The following is a 23,388-nucleotide window of genomic DNA, read 5'->3' as shown; positions in this document are numbered from 1 at the left end:
ACAGACCAATGATCCCATTTTGACTAGGCTCAAATAATATCATCAATCTGCTTCAGGCAGGAGGAAGCATTTCCTAATAGATGGGTCGAAAATCGGCCGATTTTTCGGCCGAAAATAAAATCGGCCGATTTTCGGATCGTTAGTGGGCGATTTGGTCGGCCGTTTTTCGGTATTTTGGCCGTTTTTTTTTTCGGTAAAGTTGGAGAAAAAATCGGCCGATTTTGCCGATCGGCCGATTTTCGCGGCAATTAGTGGGCAAATCGGCCGATTTTTTACCGATAAAAAATCTGCGCATGAGCAGTGACCTGCAAGAGGAAGACAAAAAGAAGAAAAAGAAGAAGGTGAAGATGATGAAGAAGAGGATGAAGAAGAAGAAGAGGAAGAAGAAGAGGATGAAGAAGAAGAGGATGAGGATGAGGATGATGAAGAAGAAGAGGATGAGGATGAAGAAGAAGAAGAAGAGGATGAGGATGAAGAAGAGGATGAGGATGAAGAAGAATAGGATGAGGATGCAGAAGAAGAAGAAGAAGAAGAAGAAGAAGAAGAGGATGAGGATGATGAAGAAGAAGAGGATGAGGATGAAGAAGAGGATGAGGATGAAGAAGAAGAAGAAGAGGATGAGGATGAAGAAGAGGATGAGGATGAAGAAGAAGAGGAAGAGGATGAAGAAGAAGAAGAGGATGAGGATGAAGAAGAAGAGGATGAGGATGAAGAAGAAGAAGAAGAAGAAGAAGAAGAAGAAGTAGGATGAAAATAAGAAGAATTCCAGTCCAGCAAAAAGTGTCTCTGCAGAGAGCTCCGCTATTTCTGACAGTTCTCTGACAGTTCCTTGACATTTACAGCGGTTGAAACATTGTATCTATTTGTTTCCGAATAAAAACATCTGTATCCTAAATGGAAACAAATAGATACATTGTTGCAACTTCTATAAATGTCAAGGAACTGTCAGAGAACTGTCAAAGAAATAGCAGAGCTCTCTGCAGGGACACTTTTTGCCGGCTCTAGACGGGTAGAAAATCGGCCGATTTTTTTTAACATTGATGGTAACGTCGGCCACTTGAACAACCGATTTTTCGTTTTTTAAAAGAAAAATCTGCAGTTTTTCTCCCCATCTATGCATTATGCAGGCCATAGATGGGGAGAAAAACTGCAGATTTTTCTTTTAAAAAACGAAAAATCGGTTGTTCAAGTGGCCGACGTTACCATCAATGCTAATGCCCACTAATTGCCGCGAAAATCGGCCGATCGGCAAAATCGGCCGATTTTTTTTCCAACTTTACCGAAAAACAAAAACGGCCAAAATACCGAAAAACGGCCGACCAAATCGCCCACTAACGATCCGAAAATCGGCATAATGCAGGCCATAGATGGGTCGAAAATCGGCCGATTTTTCGGCCGAAAATAAAATCGGCCGATTTTCGGATCGTTAGTGGGCGATTTGGTCGGCCGTTTTTCGGTATTTTGGCCGGTTTTTTTTTTCGGTAAAGTTGGAAAAAAATCGGCCGATTTTGCCGATCGGCCGATTTTCGCGGCAATTAGTGGGCAAATCGGCCGATTTTTTACCGATAAAAAATCTGCGCATGAGCAGTGACCTGCAAGAGGAAGACAAAAAGAAGAAAAAGAAGAAGAGGAAGAGGATGAAGAAGAAGAAGAAGAAGAGGAAGAGGATGAGGATGAAGAAGAAGAGGATGAGGATGAAGAAGAGGATGAGGATGAAGAAGAAGAGGATGAGGATGAAGAAGAAGAGGATGAGGATGAAGAAGAGGATGAGGATGAAGAAGAATAGGATGAGGATGCAGAAGAAGAAGAAGAAGAGGATGAGGATGATGAAGAAGAAGAAGATGAGGATGAAGAAGAGGATGAGGATGATGATGAAGAAGAAGAGGATGAGGATGAAGAAGAAGAAGAAGAAGAAGAAGAAGAGGATGAAGAAGAAGAAGAAGAGGATGAGGATGAAGAAGAAGAAGAAGAGGATGAGGATGAGGATGAAGAAGAAGAGGATGAGGATGATGATGAAGAAGAAGAAGATGAGGATGAGGAAGAAGAGGAGGAGGAGGAGGATGAAGAAGAAGAAGAAGAGGAGGAGGAGGATGAAGAAGAAGAGGATGAGGATGATGAAGAAGAAGAGGAGGAGGATGAAGAAGAAGAAGAAGATGAGGATGATGAAGAAGAAGAAGAAGAAGAAGAAGAGGATGAGGATGAGGAAGAAGAGGAGGAGGAGGAGGATGAAGAAGAAGAAGAGGAGGAGGAGGATGATGAAGAAGAAGAGGATGAGGATGATGAAGAAGAAGAGGATGAGGATGAAGAAGAAGAAGAGGATGAGGAAGAAGAAGAAGAAGAAGAAGAGGATGAGGATGAAGAAGAGGATGAAGAAGAAGAAGAAGAGGATGAGGATGAAGAAGAAGAAGAGGATGAGGATGAAGAAGAAGAAGAAGAGGATGAGGATGAAGAAGAAGAAGAAGTAGGATGAAAATAAGAAGAATTTGAGTCCAGCAAAAAGTATCTCTGCTGAGAGCTCCGCTATATCTGACAGTTCTCTGACAGTTCCTTCACATTTACAGCGGTTGAAACATTGTATCTATTTGTTTCCGAATAAAAACATCTGTATCCTAAATGGAAACAAATAGATACAATGTTTCAACCGCTGTAAATGTGAAGGAACTGTCAGAACTGTCAGAAATAGCGGAGCTCTCTGCAGGGACATTTTTTGCCAGCTGTAGAAGGGATGAAAATCGGCCGATTTTTTTTACCATTGATGGTAACGTCGGCCGCTTGAGCAACCGAATTTTCGTTTTTTAAAAGAAAAATCTGCCGTTTTTTCTCCCCATCTATGGCCTGCATCAGTCTCCCCCCAGTGACTTTGCCTAGTCTCAGATGGTGTTATCTGTCTGCTTCAGGAAGGAGGAAGCATTTCCTCAGTCAACTCTCCCCCAGTTTTCAGACTGTACGTTGTAATTTTGTAGCAAGTCAGAAGATGAGAGGCTGCAGCAGGGGGCTGATCTATGTCAGACATTTGTGAACACAGCAAAGAACTGCACAAGTACCCTGATGGTGTTATCTCTGAGCTGGCATCTCAGTCCAGGAAGTAGATGGTGACCCTGGATGATGCCTGAACAAAGATGGGACTGCCCTTCTGGAGGGAAACATAGATGAAGGCATTGTCAAGACAAACCTGGAAGGGTTGTACTGATACATTACTCAGCATGCTGCACCCAAAATGGTAGGACATATCTGATAACCAGGTCTACTTTAAGTCCATTGGTGTGCGCAGATTGATTGAAAACTGTTAGTGTTGAGGAGCTGTAAAGCGCAGTCACTATACACCGCTACTATGCAGGGAGCAGACACTACATATGTAATGGGCAAATCCACCTCCATATAGATCAGTTCTGACCCATTGCTCTCTCCCTGTTGGCAGCCTACAGAAGAAGGGCCACCTCTACGTTCTGGGCTGGGGGACCCTGGGAATGATGGCGATGATGGAGGCGGCGGAGTGCGTGCCGGCCTATCATGCAGGTACAGTCTTTCACTTTCCCCTCTTCTAGTCCTTCTCTGTGATCAACCAGTTCTATGTCCTAACCAGTCCCCCTCCCCCAATAGAGCAGAGACATTCTTACACTTCTGCTACAGGACGGCTTATTCGGAACTAACTTTACCATGACCTGGGTTAGCTTTATGGTTAGGGGTTACGGCAAGAGATAAGGTTAGATATCGGCTTGAGGAATCCAGGTTAGTGTTAGAGGTTAGGTTAGGAGATAAGGTTAGCTATCAGGTTGGGGATTCCAGGTTAGTGTTAGGGTTTAGGGTAGGAAATAAGGTTAGATATCTGCTTGAGGAATCCAGGTTAATGTTAGGGGTTAGGTTAGGAGATAAGGTTGGATATCAGTTTGGGGATTCCAGGTTAGTGTTAGGGGTTAGGGTAAGAGATAAGGTTAGATATCTGCTTAAAGAATCCAGGTTAGTGTTAGGGGTTAGGTTAGGAGATAAGGTTAGATATCGGCTTGAGGAATCCAGGTTACTGTTAGGGATTAGGGTCAGACATAAGGTTAGATATCGGGTTGGGGAATTCAGGTTAGTGTTAGGGGTTAAGGTAGGAGATAAGGTTGGATATCAGGTTAGGAATTCAGGTTAGTGTTAGGGGTTAGGGTAGCAGTTAAGGTTAGATATCGGGTTGGGAAATTCAGGTTAGTGTTAGGGGTTAGGGTAGGAGTTAAGGTTGGGGAATTCAGGTTAGTGTTAGTGGGAGTTACGGGTATAGTTGGAGTTAGAATTAGGGTTAGAGCTGGAGCTAGGAGGTTAGTCTAAGAGTTAAGGTTAGCATTAGGGTTAGGGAATCAAGCTATTTTAGGGTTAGAGTTGGGGTTAAGGGTTACAATTTGGGTCAAGGGTTAGTTTTCGGGGATTAGGATTATAGGGTTAGGGTTGGGGAGTTAGGGTCAGTTTTAGGGGATAAAAGTTATAGGGATATATTTAGGCTAGAGTTAGGGTTATAATTAGAGTTAAGGAGTTAAGTTTAAAATTAGGGTTAGGGGGCTATAACTAGGGTTTAGAGCTAGGATTAGAATTATGGTTAAGGGGTAGGGTTAGGTTAAGAGTTAGATTTAGTGTTAGGGTCAGAGTTAGGATCAAAATTAGGGTTAATAAATTAAGGTTAGGGTTAGAGTTAGGTTTAGAATTAGGATTAGGGAATTAGGGTTAGAGTTAGAATAAGGGTTAGGATTAGAGTTAGGGTTAGAATTAGGGTTGGGTGTTAGAGTTAGGGGATTAGGATTTGGAGTTTGAATTAGGGTTAGTTTTGTAGTTAGGGGTTAGGGTTGGAATTTGGTTTGGGTAGTTAATATTAGTGTTAGGGTTAGAGTTGGGAATTATGGTTAGGGAATTAGGGTCAGGTTTAGGGTTAGAATTGGAGTTAAGGATTGAGGTTGGAGTTAGGGTAAGAATTTGGGTTAGGGAGTTAGGGTTAGTTTTAGGGGATTAAGATTATACTGCTAGGATTAAAGTTAGGGTTAGAATAATGGTTAGGGAATTAGGGTTAAAATTGGGGTTAGGGGGTTATGACTAGGTTTAGAGTTAGGATTAGAATTAGGGTGAGTTAAGGTTAGGGTTAGGATTAGAATTAGGATTAGGGAGTTAGGATGATAATAAGGGTTAAGGAGTTATGATTAGGATTAGAGTTAGGGTTAGAATTAGGGTTGGGAGTTAGGGTTTGGGTATTAGTGGATTAGCATTTGGAGTTTGAATTAAGATTAGTTTTGCGGTTAGGGGTTAGGGTTGGAGTTATGGTTGGAATTTGGTTTAGGTAGTTAATATTACTGTTAGGGTTATAGCTGGGGTGGGGGTTAGGGTTATGGTTTAGAATTAGGGTTAGAGAATTAGGGTCAGGTTTAAGTTTAGAGTTGGAGATAATGATTGGGGTTGGGGTAAGAATTCTGGTTAGAGAGTTAGGGTTAGTTTTAGAGAATTAAGGTTATAGGGTTAGGATTAGGATTGGGATTAGAGCTAGTGTTAGAATAAGGGTTAAGGAGGTAGGGTTAGGTTAAGAGTTAGGTTTAGTGTTAGGGAGTTAGGGTTAGAATTAGGGTTAGTGAGTTAGGGTTAGCTTTAGGAGATTAGGGTTATAGGGTTAGGATAAGAGTTGGGGTTAGGGGGCTATGGCTAAGGTTTAGAGCTAGGGTTAGAATTAGAGTTAGGTTAAGAGTTAGGTTTAGGGAGTTAAGTCTAGAATTAGGATTAGGGAGTTAGGGTTAGAATTAGGGTTAGGGAGTTAGGGTTAGCTTTAGGAGATTAGGGTTATAGGGTTAGGATTAGAGTTGGGGTTAGGGGGCTATGGCTAAGGTTTAGAGCTAGGGTTAGAATTAGGGTTAGGTTAAGAGTTAGGTTTAGGGTTAGGGAGTTAAGTCTAGAATTAGGATTAGGGAGTTAGGGTTAGAATTAGGGTTAGGGAGTTAGGGTTAGCTTTAGGAGATTAGGGTTATAGGGTTAGGATTAGAGTTGGGGTTAGGGGGCTATGGCTAAGGTTTAGAGCTAGGGTTAGAATTAGGGTTAGGTTAAGAGTTAGGTTTAGGGTTAGGGAGTTAAGTCTAGAATTAGGATTAGGGAGTTAGGGTTAGAATTAGGGTTAAGGAGTTAGGATTAGAATTAGGATTAGGGTGTTAGGGTTAGTTTTAGGGGATTAGGATGGTAGGGTTAGGATTAGAGTTAGGATTATAATAATGGTTAGGGAGTTAGGGTTAGTGTTAGATTTAGGGAGTTAGGGTTAGAATTAGGGTTAGAGAGTTACGGTTAGAATTAGCGTTAGGGAGTTGGGTCTAGAATTAGGGTTAGGGAGTTACGGTTAGAATTAGGGTTAGGGAGTTAGGATTAAAGTTAGTATTATAATAATGGTTAGGAAGTTAGAGTAAGAGTTAGGTTAGGGTTAGGGTTAGTTTTAGGGGATTTAGGATGATAGGGTTAGTTTTGCGGTTAGGATTATAATAATGGTTAGGGTCAGAGTAACAGTTAGGTTAGGGTTAGAGTAAGAGTTAGGTTAGGGTTAGGTTTAGGGTTAGTTTTTGAGGATTTGGATGATAGGGTCAGGATTAGAGTTCGGGTTATAATAATGGTCAGGGAGTTAGGGTTAGAGTAAGAGTAAGGTTAGGGTTAGTTTTAGGGGATTAGGATGATAGGGTTAGTTTTGCGGTTAGGGTTAGAGTAAGAGTTAGGTTAAGATTAGTTTTTGGGGATTAGGATGATAGAATCAGGATTAGAGTTCGGGTTATAATAATGGTTAGGGAGTTAGGGTTAGAGTAAGAGTTAGGTTAGGGTTAGGTTTAGGGTTAGTTTTTGGGGATTAGGATGATAGGGTTAGGATTAGAGTTAGGATTAAGGGTTAGAGTAGAGTAAGGGTTAGAATTGAGGTTAGGGGGTTAAAGTTAGGGTTAGAGCTAGGGTTATGGAGATTGGAGCTGTTAACCCTGTGCACTCTGTGTAACACGCCCCCTGCTGCATCAGACCTACTGCTCTCCAATCAGCTACCTTTGCTCTCCTCATCAACTTTGCTGATTGGACAGATGTAGGTCTAACTCTGCAGAGTACCACACAATGGGCTCTTTTTTGATGGAACTGGGAGACCATTTATTAAAACAAAAAAAGGTGGGAGATACAGATATTACTATGAGGGGCTTTCAAGTCAAACTGGGACCTTTGAGTTTATATAATAAAATAACAAATTTCAAGGAGAGGAAAAGTGCATTTACTTTTCAACATACTCCCCTGCTACATTTATACACTTATTCCAGCATTTAACTAATGCCTGGAAAGCTTTGGCATAGAAAGATTCACCAGTACGCTTGTACATCCTAGGACAGCCTGAATGATTGTGTTCACCGTTCCCACATAAAGATTTGTCTCATGTGCAATTTCATGACAGGTTATGCATCCATTATCCAAGATCAGGCATTCCATGTGCTTAATGCTCACAGGAATGACTTTTGTGGGCTGGGAACCAGAATTGGAGCCGGAGCCGGATTGTACGGCCATCTTTGAAATGTTTACACCATTCAAATGTCTTACTGCGGCACCGTATCATGCTTGATGTCTTCTGTAGATATCCATGGGTTTTACGCCTTCATCATCACACGCTGTTCCATGCACTCAATACCACTGTTGCCATCTTGATTATTGGTCCCTGGACTGGCCCTTGATATGTGGATAAGGGAGTACCACCAGTCCTCCTGTATGGAGCCCAGGTCAGCAGGGGGGCCCAGGCAGCTTGGTGAATCAGATGTGGGCAAGGAGGGTGGTTTCTTCTTCTCTACCTCCTGTTGGCTTTCAGCTGCTGCAGAGAAAGCCATACAGGGGATCGGTTCCAGTAATTTCCCCTGCCGCACTCATTACCTTTCCTGTGCCCCATACGTTTCCTCCTGCTGCCCAGGCCCCCCTATATGCCCCCACTCCCACAGTGCTGACGACTTTCCTCCTCTCCTTCCCACGAGCATCTGCAAGCACTCAGTAGGATCCCTCTGGATGGAGAGTAGGGGAAGGGTCTGTTAAATATTTCACATTTACCAGCACCTTCCTTTCATGAATGTACACAATGAGTGATCGGTAACAATCATTCATGGTGTTCATTCATAACTGAGACATAGTAAACTGTGGGGGTTTTTTTGGTGGTGGGGGGCTGTTAGGTTGGCTGTATGGGCCCCCTTGGTTACCAACAGGAGCCCTGGTGCAACCTATCAGTACAAGGACACACTTGCCACTTACTACTACATGTAGTACCGCCACACTAGCATCCCTTTTCATACCTATAAAATGAAATGTTCCGGTTTGACTTGAACGCCCCTCATATTTTTCTGCCTACAGTTTGGGCAAAGGGTTAAAAAAAAACCCAGAAATGGATGAATGGATTAAAAATACCTGCATCTGGGATGGCAGCAGCCAATCAGGATGAAGGACAATTTTTCATAAGGGATCTTATCGTTAAAAATACCGAAATATGGGATCCAATAGAAAGAAATATGGCAAGATTCACAGAGCCTGGGTTATTATATCCTGGTTGCTGATGGGGCCTCCCATTGACTGACCTCTCTGGGGCCCCTCAGTGAAGTAGGTCAGCAGCAGAGAAGGAAGTAGATGGTAGGGTTTTCCACCCTAAAATAACCCATTGTGGTCCAAATACCAAAGAATAATCTTGGAAATTCTCGGCATATTCTGCCCGCACTTCCTGCATTTCTTCTGGTAAAGAACATTCGGTAACTAGATAGGTATCTCTGTTTCAAAGAACATTCCACTCCCCGACCTGAAACATGCAGCTGACATCACCTCATATACAGTCTACAAAGGACTGAGACAACAAAAAACCTTCTACGTTGTTATAATGAGGTTATACTTTTTTCTTAGGCTGAGAAACTGGGAGGAGCTTTGATGAAAATAAGACCATCTGCTACACCAAACATAAGGAATTATCGTGTCTCTGCCCTGCCCTGTTTTAAAGGGAACTTGAAGATTAGAATTCCTGATCTCACCCAGTAAGGTTAAGGCCTTTGAAGCCAGAAGATCCACATGTCAGCAAGACAATGGCAGCCCCCATTGCTCTGTCCGGTCTCCTGAGGACTCTACTGGTGAGATCTCTGAGCAGAGTTCACAGGTCTACTTTGACCATTATGAGGGCTTTCCACCAACCCTGCTGGATTTATAAAGCGTTGATAGCAGTCCTTCCCAGCTCATTAGTACCCCTGTTCACCAGATCCCCAGCTCATTAATTGCCCTGCTCAGCAGATCCCCCAGCTCATTTATTCCCTCTTTCAGCAGATCCCTAGCTCAATTGTTTCTCCACTCAGCAGATCCCCAGGTCATTATTTTCCCTGCTCAGCAGAAACCCAGCTCATTAGTTACCCCACTCAGCAGATTCCAAGCTCATTAGTACCCCTGTTCAGCAGATCCCCAGCTCATTAATTCCCCCGCTCAGCAGATCCCCCAGCTCATTAGCTCCCCCACTCAGCAAATCCCAAGCTCATTAGATCCCCCCACTCAGCAAATCCCCAGATCATTAGTTCCCCCTCTCAGCAGATTCCCAGCTCATTGGTACCCCTGTTCAGCAGATCCCCAGCTCATTAATTCCCCCATTCAGCAGATCCCTAGCTCATTAGTACCCCTGTTCAGCAGATCCCCAGCTCATTAATTCCCCCACTCAGCAGATCCCTAGCTCATTAATTCTCCCATTCAGCAGATCCCCAGCTCATAGGTTCCCCCACTCAGCAGATCCCCAGCTCATTAATTTCCCCACTCAGCAGATACCGAGCTCATTAGTACCCCTGTTCAGCAGATCCCCAGCTCATTAATTCCCCCACTCAGCAGATCCCCAACTCATTGATTCCCCCGTTCAGAAGATCCTCAGCTCATAAGTTACCCTGCTCAGCAGATCCCCAACTCATTAGTTCCCCCACTCAGCAGGTCCCCAAGCTCATTACTTCAGCTACTCAGAAGACTCCCAGCTCATTAGTAACCCTGTTTAGCAGGTCTCCAGCTCATTAGTTCCTCCCCTCAGCAGATCCTCCAGCTGATTGATTTCCCTGTTCAGCAGATCCCTAGCTCATTAGTACCCCTGTTTAGTAGATCCTCAGCTCATTAGTTCCCCCACTCAGCAGATCCCCAGCTCATTAGTATCATCATCCCTGGCTCAGTAGTACTCCCAGCTCTTCTATTCCCTCTCTCAGTAGAAACCTCCATCTCTGTTGATCCCCCACTCATTAGTAACCCCCAGCTCTGCTGATCCCCCACTTATTAGTAATCCCAAACTCTGCTAATCCCTCACTCATTAGTAACCCCCAGCTCTGCTGATCCCCTGCACAATAGTAACCCTCAAGTCTGCTGATCCCCTGCACAATAGTAACCCACAACTTTGCTGATCTCCCACTCAGTAGTAACCCCCAGCTCTGCTGATCCTCTGGTTTGCTGACCCTCCTCTCTCCCTGATTCCCACTCACCTCCCACTATATTGCTCTTATGCTGCTTACCAAGTGTGACATCTGCTAGTTTCTCCTGCTTCAGTCCCCGCTCATCTTCATTCTTCTCCATTCTGCACACAAGATGTGACGTCTGCACTAGACACATCCAGAATATATACACATAAACTGGAAGTTACTGCTGATGACATCTTTCTGGTTCGCATGTTGGTTTCCCAGTGCATCCTGGGATATCTCACACCAGCAATACCTCCAAAACAAAGCAAAGTTAAAGCTGAATAAAAGCCTTTCAAAGGCTGTAGGTGCTGTTAGTGAGCATTGTCATAAACTTCTATGGTGGCTTTGAAGACACTTTGAAGCACCAAAAAAGCTACACGGGGTATAATTTTTGAAGCAAAGCAAAACAAATTCAATGTGTGAACAGGACTGTAAGCTAACCATTTTATTTAGAGACAGGTGCTTTAACTGGCATTCAGTGTGCTGTAAAAAAAGCGTGTCCAATGCCAAATTTTGAAGCAAGTGTAAACGAGCCCTAAGTCTAACCCAAACTCTAACCCCCTAGCTCTAATGTGTCGTACACACGATTAGAATCTCGGACAAATGACCTTCCGTTTTTTTTTTTTTTTTTGTGCCTGCTAGTCTCATATCAAAAACGAATAAGTTACTAAAGTAACAGAAATTCTCGTAAGACAGAAAAAAAAATTCGGAAGTGATGTAATGTATTTGTATTGTATTTTTGGACAAGTGTATTGATTAAATGAAAATTGTACAATCTGGTATCGTACGAGAAAGATGTTCCTGCTTGTCCCTTCTAATAATTTCCTACGAAAGCTGTGTACTAATGATCAGATTATTGTGCAATCACTTCGGAATCGGTATTTGTCATATGATTTTCTGATCATGTGTATGGGGCATAACTCTAACCCAGGGGTGGACTGACCATTTGGAAACTCAGGCACTGCCCGAGGGCCTGGGGTCAGTAGGGGGCCCCATGAGATGCCCCTGGTACCTTTTTCATAGGCTTTTTTGAGTTTGGGCAAGGACACAGGGGCCCCATGATCCCCTATTGCCCGGGGGCCCCATGAGTTGTCAGTCCACCCCTGCTCTAACCCAATCGCTATCCTTCTAACACTAACCATAACCTCTTTACCATTACCTTTACTCGTAGGTTTAGGTATACTTTAAAGTGGAGATCAGTTGGCTTGTGTTGTGACACTGGACCTCCATCATTGGAAGAGCTGAAATCCTATGAATGAAAGGGGCAGACCAGTAACAGTCAGGGTGTGGAAAAAAGAGCTAGATGACAAAAGACATCTTCCAGCCTAAAAATGAGGTGGGCTCTACATGACTTGCTGCAGCTTCTAATGCACATTGCGAGAAGCTCACAGTGTGCAGTTAAAGCCATTGCAGTCTAGGAGAGGAAGAGATACAACAGTTCAAGACTGAAGGGAAGGCTGGAGTTCAAGGTTTCCCCATTTCCCAAAACCCATTACCATAATGTTGGTCAGTATGCTCCTCATAACCAAAAAAGTATATAAAAAAAGGGTTTAAGTTAATAGATGGTGCAGTTCCTGCACTGGGTCTCCTCATGGGCCAGGTTCTGCACTCTGATTGGATCATTGCCTGATTCTTCCTAGCAGGGATGTTGCATGTCAGTAGCTGACAATGTACCATGTGATTTTTTTTTGCAGATTGGAGAGATGTGCGTGGATTTATAAATGGAGGATATCAAACCATGGAAAACAAGGAGGGGGACCTGACCTCTCTGGTGAGTGGTTGACAGTCACTGGTAAAAAAAAAAACTTCCTGAAGTCAGACAGATGGGTACATTTTATTTATTTATGGACAATGCAAAGTTGTGTTCACCCAAAACTGTTATTTCACTCCCAGGTTGGTTCTTATAGTATGAACTCATTGTCCAATCCTTTGCATTCCATTAGTAAGATCTCCTCTTTTGTGTTCCTGGCAGCGGCGAGAGGTACTAGTAGAGGAGGACCTAAATACCATCCCACCAGCCAGCATCAGGTGGAAACTGATTACTGGGATCTGCTGGTGGACTCTGAAATTACAACGTTCCACTCTGGGAAGTACAGCGCCTCTAGCAGGTGATCCAGGTTCTGACAGCTGGAGCTGGGAAGTCCAGCAAGAAGCTTGCAGACCTCCCAAGAAGATCACCTAACACTGGGTATAAGTAGAACAGCCCCCCCCCCCAAAAAAAAAAGAAAGCAATTGTCAAGTGGTTTAATTCTCCATCATCTTCCAAATGCTGTTTATCAGTTTTGGATGGACTTAGTTTGCATCTCTAAATGTTTAACTGTGATGAAAAAGGACTTTACTCTTTTATACGAACCATCACTTTACTTCCTGAGGGTCTCCCATCCTGCACACCTCCATATTGTTTTAGAGCTATGATATGTGGACTTATTGGCCAATAGCTGAGTACAGGGGATGGTCCCAAGTTCAATTTCAGGACAGAGGTCATGTGATGCATTAAAGGACCAGGGTCAGGCAGGTAACTAGAATTTCTACAAGATCTTTGAGCAGCACAGTGGCTAAATGGTTAGCACCTCCATCTGGCAGTACTAGGGTCATTGGTTCAAATCCCAGCCATGGCACCACCTGCCTGGAGTTTGCATGTTCTCTCTTGCTTGTGCCTCCCACACTCCAAAGACATGCTGGTAAGTTAATTGGATCCTGTCTAAATTGTCCCTAGTATGTGTATGTATGAATGTGAGTTAGGGACCTTAGATTGTACACCCCTTGAGGGTTAGGGACTGATGTGAATGAACAATATATAAGTAAAGTGCTGTGTAAATTGATAAAGCTATATAAGTAACTGAAATAAACAAAGTGCTCAGTTATGGTGTTGATCATATTACTGCTGTGATGGGTACACTATAACATTTTTCTCCCCTACTTATTCCAATTCAATTGGGTTTAAAAGAGTTCTATTGATGTGAGTGGGTCCCTGAGGTTGCATGGCACAGAACACCCCCCAAATTCAATGTTTCTGTTATCCACAGGGTGCTGAATTTGCCATTTCCCATGAAGACTTTGTGAAGAGCGTCCTCCCATCCATATCTGAGACAGACACTGTCCTCTTCCTCTTTACGATTGATGGTGAGTGAATATACCATTAAAAAATCTGAATTCATGTCCTGCAGAGGATACAGCACCATTGCTCACTCCTACATTGGGCCTTGTAGAACCTGTAGAGTGGCTCTCCATGACTCAGGGACGGACTGACAACTCATGGGGCCCCCGGGCAATAGGGGATCATGGGGCCCCTGTGTCCTTGCCCAAACTCAAAAAAGCCTATGAAAAAGGTACCAGGGGCATCTAATGGGGCCACCTACTGACCCTGGGCCCCAGGCAGTGCCCGAGTTTCCAAATGGTCAGTCCGCCCCTGCCATGACTTACACAATGCAACATATGAATTATTGGAGGTAGAGTGGGATTGAGTCTTCAATGACTTGGGCATGGTACGTGCTACAATGTTACAATGCCAATTTGTGTCATTAGCTTGATATTGATGAGAGAGGATTCAATGTTGTCAGAGTCACGACAGTTTCCACACATCACAATCAGTGAAATATCTTCTTCACATAAAACCACCATTGGACCTTGTAGACCCTTTAGAGGGATTCTCCAGGACTTAACACAATGCAACATGTAGATTATTGGGGGATGGAGCCTGATCACCAACAGCTCTCCTACACCTGATAGTGGACATTGTAAATGCTGGAATACCATTATGGCTACTGACTCCAACAGTGTTTCCAACAAGGGGCCAAAATTATATTTTCACAGCGCTGCCTTATCATTAGTTTCATGGGTTGATGACAAAGGGACTCATTGTTACCAGAGCCAGAATGGTATCAACACAACATGATCATTGAAATATCTTCATCAGACACCCAACCATCATTGGACCTTGTAGTCCCTTTTGATGGGTTCTCCAGGACTTAACACAATGCAACATGTAGATTATTGGGGAGGTGGAGCTTGTTCATCAACAACTGTCCTAAGCCTGATAGTGGACATTGCAATTGCTGGGACACCATTATGGCTACTGACTCCTACAGTGTTTCCAACAAGGGGCCAAAATTATATTTTCAAAGCAATGCCTTAACATTATTTTCATGGGTTGATGATAAAGGATTCATTGTTACCAGAGCCAGAATGGTATCAACACAACATGATAATTGAAATATCTTTGTCACACACCCAACTATCATTGGACCTTGTAGTCCCTTTAGAGTGGTTCTCCATGACTTAACACAATGCAACATGTAGATTATTGGGGAGGTGGAGCTTGTTCATCAACAACTGTCCTAAGCCTGATAGTGGACATTGTAAATGCTAGCACACCATTAAGGCTACTGACTCCTACAGTGTTTCCAACAAGGGGCCAAAATGATATTTTCAAAGCAATGCCTTATTAGTTTCATGGGTTGATGATAAAGGATTCACTGTTACCAGAGCCAGAATGGTATCAACACAACATGATCATTGAAATATCTTTGTCACACACCCAACTATCATTGGACCTTGTAGTCCCTTTAGAGTGGTTCTCCATGACTAACACAATGCAACATGTGGGTTATTGGGAGGGGGTGGGCATAGTCTTCAACAACTGTCCTAGGCCTGATAGTGGACATTTGAACATGCTGGGGCATCATTATGGCTACTGACTCCACGGTGTTTCCAACAGGGGTCCAAAGTGACATTTTTAAAGCAATGACTTATCATTATTTTATGGGATGATGATAAAGTGTTACCAGTGCTACAGAGGTATTCACACAACACAATCATTGAAATGTCTTATTTGCATACCCAACCACCATTGGACCTTGTATTCCTTTTAAGGACTTGCTATAACTGAACACAATGAAACATATGGGTTATTGGGGGTGAGGCTGGCTGTGTTTGGCTGTCCTAGGCCTGATAGTGAGCATGTTACTTGCTACAATGTTCTAATGCCACATCACCAGTTTGATGATCTGATGAAAAATGATTCAATGTTACCAGAGCCACATGGGTATCCCACAAAACAATCATGGAAACATCTTCATCACACACCCAACCAACATGGACCTGACAGTCTCTCCATACCTGAACGCAATGAAACATATGGATTATTGGATTGGGCTGGGTCTTCAGTGGCTGTCCTAAGTCTGATAGTGGACATAATACATGCTGGGGAGCAGTGTGACAGGAGTGACTTTTGGGGGTGGGGGGACTCCTGTCTCAGCTCCCCATGTTCCCATTATGTGTAAGTCACCCTATGCCTGTTAGGGGTACAGGGTGAAATGTTCTAATACTGGTATGAGGATTGTTCATTGTTCTCTGCCATGTGGCTGCATCCCATTGTTCTAGCAAACTATTATGGAATGTAATGTTTGTGTATTGGTGTGGGGGGTTGTTCATTGTTTAATGCCAGGTGGTTGTCCCATGTTCTATTATGTGTCTTGCTTAGGAGAAAACTATTATGGGATGTATGTGTTCCTGTATTGTCTACTGCCAAGTGGTGTATCCCATTGTTCTATTGTGTGTCTTGGTTTGGTGGGGGGTGTTTCCGGCAGCCCTTCCCCCTGATGGGAGGGCCTGCTGATGTGTTTCTTGTTACTGGTTGTATTGCCCCGCCCTGTGTATATATCTTGTGTTTTGTTTTAAAATAAAGCAGTTCACTTCCCGTCTTAAGAAGCCTGGTGCTGTCTCGTCCTGTATGGTCAGCGGTGGTGTCCGTGGATAATGTTCGGACACGGAAGCGGGAGTCTAGTGGAAATTCCCTAGGGCAGTCAGGGTCCGGTTCCGTTAAAAGCAGTTATAGTTACCTATTTTGAACTCCAATATTGTTTCCAATAAGGCATCAAAGTGATATCACATCACTTGTTTAAGTATTTGATTTGATAATAAAGAATTTCATTTTACCAGATGCCCAGCAGTATCCATCCATGATCATTGAAATGTCACCATGTTATATATATATATCCCTAAATAGGCAGTTTTTTTGTTTTGTTCTTTTCTCAGAGAATAGCTTCTGGTACTCCCCCCTTTTAAGTCACCCCTTGTCTCCAACCCCTACCCACCTCTGAGCACTGTACATTGGTTCCATCCCCAACCCACCTCCCTGAATTGCCCCTTTTAGAGAATACAACATCAATTATCCTGTTGTTGTGTTGAGTAGTTTGTATGGAACGTGTTAATGATAACATGAAAAGCAGTAAAATAGATCCTCTGCAGCCAGCAAACATAGATCCCCCAGCAACAATAGACCCCCCAGAAACAATAGAGCCCCTTCAAAAATGTACTTCCAAGCAACAATAGATCCTCCCAAGCAACAATAGACCCCCAGTAGCAACAGATCCCCCTGCAACAATATATCCCCCAACAACAATATAACATTTTCAATAGTATAACCCCCAGCAACAATAGAACCCCCCTTACAATATACTCCCCAACAACAATAGATTCACCCCAGCACTAAAAGACCCCCACTAGCAGAAATAGAACCCCTTCAACAATATACTCCCCAGCAACAACAGAACACCTGCAACAATATACCCTCCCCACATCAATAAATCCACCCAGCAACAATAGACCCCCGCTAGCAACAATGTAACTCCCAAAAGCCAGCATCAGTAGAACCCCCTCTCTCAACAGTAGATCTCTCCCAGAGACAATTGAAACCTCAGCAACATAAACCCTCCCAACAACATGGATCTCATACCGGCAATTCTAGATCTCCTCAGCAACAATAGATCCCCCAGCAGCCAGCACCCTCCAGCATGCCCCTGCACCCCCTGCCATTACATATTCAGTGCTCCAGGTGCCAGAAATGCGTTTTGATTGAAAAAAACCCTGCCCCTAAAAAAGGAAATTTTTGTTTTGTCAATGTGAAATCAGAGTTTTAGAATCCTATTTATCCCATATTCACCTTTTTATTAGGACTTACAAAAAATTGTTAAAAACTGTAGATCAGAGAAGACTCATCATAAACATGGTCTTGTGTATATATTAGCAATTTAATTCATAAATCACACACAGCTCTACAAACCTCATCTATACATGGGCCACCATGCATTGTATTATGGACCCGTAAAACAAAGACCACTGTGCTTGGTAAAATAAATAAATATTTGAAATCAATATATTTCACTTTGATTCTACGGCTGCCATATACTGTACAGCACACAGCCACTCCACTATTCTGTATTGCTTGAGTCGTTCACTTCGCCATGTAATGAAAATTAAATTATTCAGGTCTACAAATACAACTTGAAGAAGTTTAAGTACACTATCAACTTTATCCCACTTTGACTTGAAGTTTCATATAATATGCTCATTGTTTTCTTATATAAATCACATGGTGCTCAAGCACAAAACCTGTCAGATTGGATTCTGTAGTTCAAACAGGGTCAACAGGTAAGTATACAAAAAAAAATGTAGTCCATATCTACTCATCAAGTCTGAATTGTTTGTAAACCTGTAGAGGTAATAGGACTTGATATGTCAATCTCATGGCGTGATGTTATCAGTCTGGTTACAAGGATGTGGGTAGCTACATCATCATTCTTTGTCATTGTGTTATATCCACACATTAAATTTGAATTGTTTGTAGAGATTATTGGGTTTGCTGGTGTTGTTCCACTCACGGCGTATTGTTGTGATGACAAGTGTGAGGGTAGGTACATCATCAGGGTTCTCATTTTTTTGTTGATGAGCCCATAGGACCAGCAGAATGGTTGGGGTTAGGTGCTTAGATACTTTTAGTCTTGGCTCAAGGGTAAATACAAAATTACCAAAGACAAAAGCATTGTTAAGGGTCAAATGCCAAAGGAAATAGTCAGATAATAGTAGGGGTCAGTGGCAGGTGGATCATCCAGAATGTCAGATAATAGCAGAGGTTAGTGGCAGGTGGACCATCCGGAATGTGAGATAATATCAGAGGTTAGTGGAAGGCGAAACATCCAGAATGTTAGATAATAGCAAAGGTTAGTGGCAGGTGGACCATCCAGAATGTGAGATAATAGCAGAGGTTAGTGGAAGGCTAAACATCCAGAATGTCAGATAATAGCAAAGGTTAGTGGCAGGTGGACCATCCAGAATGTGAGATAATAGTAGAGGTTAGTGGCAGGTGGACCATACAGAATATCAGACAATAGCAGAGGTCAGTGGCAGTTTGACTATCCAGGATGAAACCACAAAGCACAAAGGTAGACCGAACAGAAATTGAAACAGTGGTGTCACAAATGGGCAGCAAAGATTAATTATGAAGGGCAACACCTGAAAGTACCTGGTCTTCTACTTGATCTTCTCTAGAGCTCCTGATGGTGGAGATGGAGTTGTGGCTTGGGGCTTGCACTCCCAAGCAGTGTCTCTCCGAGAGTGTGTCTCTCTTTAACACCGCTACCCTTGTGGTTTGACAACAATTCACGTCTTTAACCTCATAAATTGAAGAATTAGCATTTGCAAAGCCTTTCTGACATAAAGAATGAGATTAGGGAACGAAAACAGGGTCACTCTACAATTTTCACACTTCTCTATCCTGCCCTTAAACAAAACAATTTTTCTTTCCATGGTGTTTGGGTCAAGGTGTATATGATTCCCATCTGGAAACATATGTTGGGATATTTTATTGACACTCATTACATCTTTGAGAAGTGACTTGGACAAGCTACAAAATGTCCTCAACATAACAGAACAAGTCCAATTGATTTGATGTTTCAGTCCCTATAATAAATCAGAACTTTTGATGTTGAGATTGGTGAAGAGCGGGAGTGTAGTTCATCACTAGGGTCATCAAGTGGGCACTCTTTTTCATTGATGTTTTGTTGATAAGTCCACTAGATCTCCAGAAGGCTCAACATTTATACCAAGTGTCCAGGATTCACCCCCTGTCACGATTAGGATCTGAACTCATGATATATCATCAGGCAGTAGTTCTTCTTGCTTAGCCACCTAAAATATTGCAGAGCTCCCTGCCTGATTCCTTAGACAACCTTGCCTTGTGTCGTGTTTTGCTTGAAGCCTTTGCTCCTCCTATGAACTTCCAATTTTATCCATTCTTTTGCACTTACTGTTTGCCAGAATATTGTGCTTTCTCCAGTCGATATCTTGCTCCGTTGTGTACCTGCAGCTGTCTTATTCTCCACCACTACTGCTTACCTATCTTTACTACTCTTCTGCTTGATCCCAACTTGAAACCATTTGTTATTGACCTCTGGCTTCTTTACTGACTACTCTTCTGTTTGATCCCTACCTACTGTATCTGCTACTGGACCCTGGCTTGCTCACCTCTTGGTGGGATGATCCTGAGGACCAAGACCTGGTACTAACACAGTGCAAATCTCCATCATCAGGAGCTCTGGTGAACACTGGCTAGTGCTTAGAACCTAGCACCCGCGGTGAGCCCGCATCTTCTGCCAGGGTTACCAGGTTGTGTATTGTACTGTTCCAGCTGGTCAGTGGGAGTCTCTCTGCTGATAAGTCTACTAATCTCTGAGCCCGACCCCCGACCATGACACCCACTCAGTTCCATACCCTCCTGTCTCATCTTGCAGCCTTGTTTTTAGTCTTTCTTTTTCAAAATTCAAATCGAAATGCTGGTTTTTTTTTCCACTGCATTTGTTGAGGACTTTGACTGTTTGTTGTAGATGAAGCAATGAAGCCTCTTCATTTTCAGAGTGAGAGAATGCAAACAATTCAGCCTTGATAAGTAGATATGGACTATTTTTTTTTTACAATCTGTACATACCTGTTCACCTCTAGTTTTTGCTCATCTGTATATTTTGACAAAGACAGGGTGCACGTGAGGTTGAATTAATCCACCAGAGCAAAAATTCTGATTTTACAGCTTTCCTGCTTGGATACCATGGCGTTTATACAAGGAAACATTGAGTGGATGATATCAGAATTTGGTTGGTCAAATTGGGATAAAGTAGTCCATATACTTTTCATACTCCAGGAAAACGACAACAACTTTAAGAAGTTTATTTTTGGTGCATGGTGTATATATAAGTGAACAAGTCAAGCAGTACAAAGAAGTGGAGTATCGGTGTGCTATACTGTGTATGGCAGCTGTGGAGTCAATGTATGAAATATACGCTATATTACCAAAAGTATTGGGCTAGCCTTCCAGATCATTGGATTCAGGTGTTCCAATCCCCTCCATGGCCACAGGTGTATACAATCAAGCCCATAGGCATGCAGATTGCTTTTACAAACATTTGTGAAAGAATGGGTCGCTCTCAGGAGCTCAGGGAATCCAAGCGTGGTACCGTGATAGGTTGTCACCTGTGCAATAAGTCCATCCGTGACATTTCCTGGCTACTAAATATTCCACAGTCAACTGTTAGTAGGAGTATAACAAAGTGGAAGCAACTGGGAACAACAGCAACTCAGCCACCAAGTGGTAGGTCACATAAAATGCCGGAGCCGGGTCAGCGCAGGCTGAAACACACAGTGGGCAGATGTTGCCAACTGTCTGCAGAGTCAATAATACTTCATATGGCCTTCAGATTAGTACAACAGCAGTAAGTAGAGAGCTTCATGGAATGGATTTCCATGGCCGAGCAGCTGCATCCAAACCTTACATCACCAAGTGCAATGCAAAGCGTTGGATGTAGTGGTGTAAAGCACGCCGCCACTGGACTCTAGAGCAGTGTAGACATGTTCTCTGGAGTGACCAATCACTATTCTCTGTCTGGCAATCTGATGGACGTGTTTGGGTTTGACAGTTGCCAGGAGAACAGTACTTGCCTGACTGCATTGTGCCAAGTGTAAGGTTTGGTGGAAGGGGGATTACGGTGTGGGGATTTTACATGTATGTGAGAAAAGTCAGAATTGGCCTATGGGTATGGTGGTGAAGGTGTGGTTGGGGACGGGGCTGTATATTAAAAGGTCAGATTCATATTGGAGTAAATATTCTGTCATTGGTGTAACATTTATGCAATCAACGCCTACAGACAGGCTCTTCACCCTTTTATTGTTTGTTGTATTCATTGAATTATCTTTGTTGCACACCAAACCACCATTGAACCTTGTCTGGAAGGTGATGTGGCAACTGATAGCCACGTGTTCTACAGATATAGCTTAAGTCACCAGCACACCTTCTTTCTTCATGGACTTCTTTTTTGTTTGTGCATACTGAAAAAAAGAGATACAACATTTCGGAGCTGCACGGGGGACATTCATCGAGGCAGAATGGTGTCATGTTGCCTTGCTGAGGAAACTATCATTGGTCTGAAATGTTGCACGCATTTGTGACTTTTTGAACATGCATACTGTAAATAGAAGAGTTTTTAGGGGAAAAAATGTGCTGGTGACTTAAACTATATCTACACGACCCAATGGTACCATGTTGGAGACAGACACGTTAGAAAGAGAGTCTGTGGAGACCCCTTTTCTGTCCACCATGCAAACCTGAAGGCAGTTCTCTGAAAACAGTGGGTGGCTTTGCTTAATAGTTGGCGACAATCCAGGAGGCAGAGTCAGTTATGCTGGGATCTCCACTTCTTGGGTAGTGGTTGTATGGTGGGCAGGGGTAGAACCAAAGCTTCTTATAAATACCAGCCAGTAATAGTAAAGTGATCAGCACCATTATTATTATACAGGATTTATATAGCGCACAATTTACGCAGCGCTGTACAACATAGGGACAGACAGTACTATTACAATACAAATAAATACAGGAGGAATCAGAGGGTCTTGCTCATTTATTATGATACATAAGGTAATAACTGTGGAGGATGAGCTGATGGAGAAAATACATGTACAGTTGTTAGGTGGGGGCAGAATAGGTCTCTCTGAAGAGATAAGTTTTTAGGGATCATCTAAAAGTGGACAGAGTAGGAGATAGTTGGACACATTTGGGGAGGGGGGTTCCAGAGGGTGGGAGCAGCTCTGGAAAAGTCCTGGAGACGAGCAGGGGAGGAGGTGAGAAGGGAGCTAGAGAGCAAGCGTTCTTGGGAGGAACAAAGAGAAAGATTTGGTCGGTATTTTGAGACTAGGTTAGTGATGTAGCTGGGGGCTGAGTTGTTGATGGATTTATAAGTTGTAAGTATCTTGAATTGAATTCATTGGGTAAGAGGAGTGGAGCGATTGGCAGAAAGGGGTGGCAGACACTGAACGGTTGGTAAGGTGGATGAGCTTGACAACATCATTCATGATGGAGAGGAGTGGGGATAGCCTATATAAAGGTAAGCCAGTGAGGAGGGAGTTGCAGTAGTTGAGGCGGGAGATGACCAGGGAGTGAGTTAGAAGCTTTGTGGTGTCATTGGTTAGGAAGCAGCATATCTTGGAGATGTTGCATACGCTGAGGCCATTACCATAGTGTGTGAGTACAGTTTTGGGAACCCACCTGCTCAGCAAGTGGTGGGCAATATGAGTATTGCACTTGACAATCCCATTGGTGAACGTATGTGAAACTCAAGGCCATTTGTAGCAATGTGCCCTTACTAAGAAATAGAGATACTTTCTGGCACATTGCGGCCCCATTAATTCTAATACCAAATGTACAAAACAGCTCCTGAATTGCAGGAGTGAGCACTGTAAAGAAAGTCTTGCCTTGATTGGTCAAGACAGAGATAAGGGGATCTTGTTGGGTAGGCTGAATGGGGCCCCATGGTTTCTAATGGTGGCTCTGCCACCACATATAGTCAGACCTGCCCTAAAAGTCTACATGTAATTGATGGTTGTGGGTAAATATTTGTAGTTCTTTGTGATGACGTATGATACATAAAACCCCATGTGTACCGCCCACTAACTGCCTCTTATTAACTATAAGGCAAAAACCCCGGAGATGATTAACCGTTTCAATACCGTGCAATTTTACACCTTCCTGCCCAGGCCATTTTTCAGGTTTCAGCGCTCTCACACTTTGAATGACAATTGCGCGGTCATACAACATTGTACCCAAACTAAAATTTTATCATTTTCT

General features: G+C 43.1%; 1 protein-coding gene across 2 annotated transcripts in view; it reads left to right on the top strand.

Annotated features, from left to right (window-relative positions):
* Nucleotides 1-23,388, top strand: part of GCKR (glucokinase regulator) — a 69,208-nt gene that overhangs the window by 22,883 nt on the left and 22,937 nt on the right. For both annotated transcript variants that reach the window (XM_089659711.1, XM_089659710.1), the window contains exons 13-15: nt 3,419-3,516; nt 12,137-12,213; nt 13,469-13,565. In XM_089659711.1, coding sequence (XP_089515837.1) covers nt 3,419-3,516; nt 12,137-12,213; nt 13,469-13,565 — 272 coding nt within the window. The remainder of the gene's footprint in view (nt 1-3,418; nt 3,517-12,136; nt 12,214-13,468; nt 13,566-23,388) is intronic.

Source organism: Staurois parvus, unplaced genomic scaffold (assembly GCF_062004578.1).
Source record: "Staurois parvus isolate SC_StPar_1 unplaced genomic scaffold, SC_StPar_1.0 ptg001181l, whole genome shotgun sequence".
Classification (NCBI taxonomy): Eukaryota; Metazoa; Chordata; class Amphibia; order Anura; family Ranidae; genus Staurois; species Staurois parvus.
This window is presented reverse-complemented; position numbering and strand designations above follow the sequence as displayed.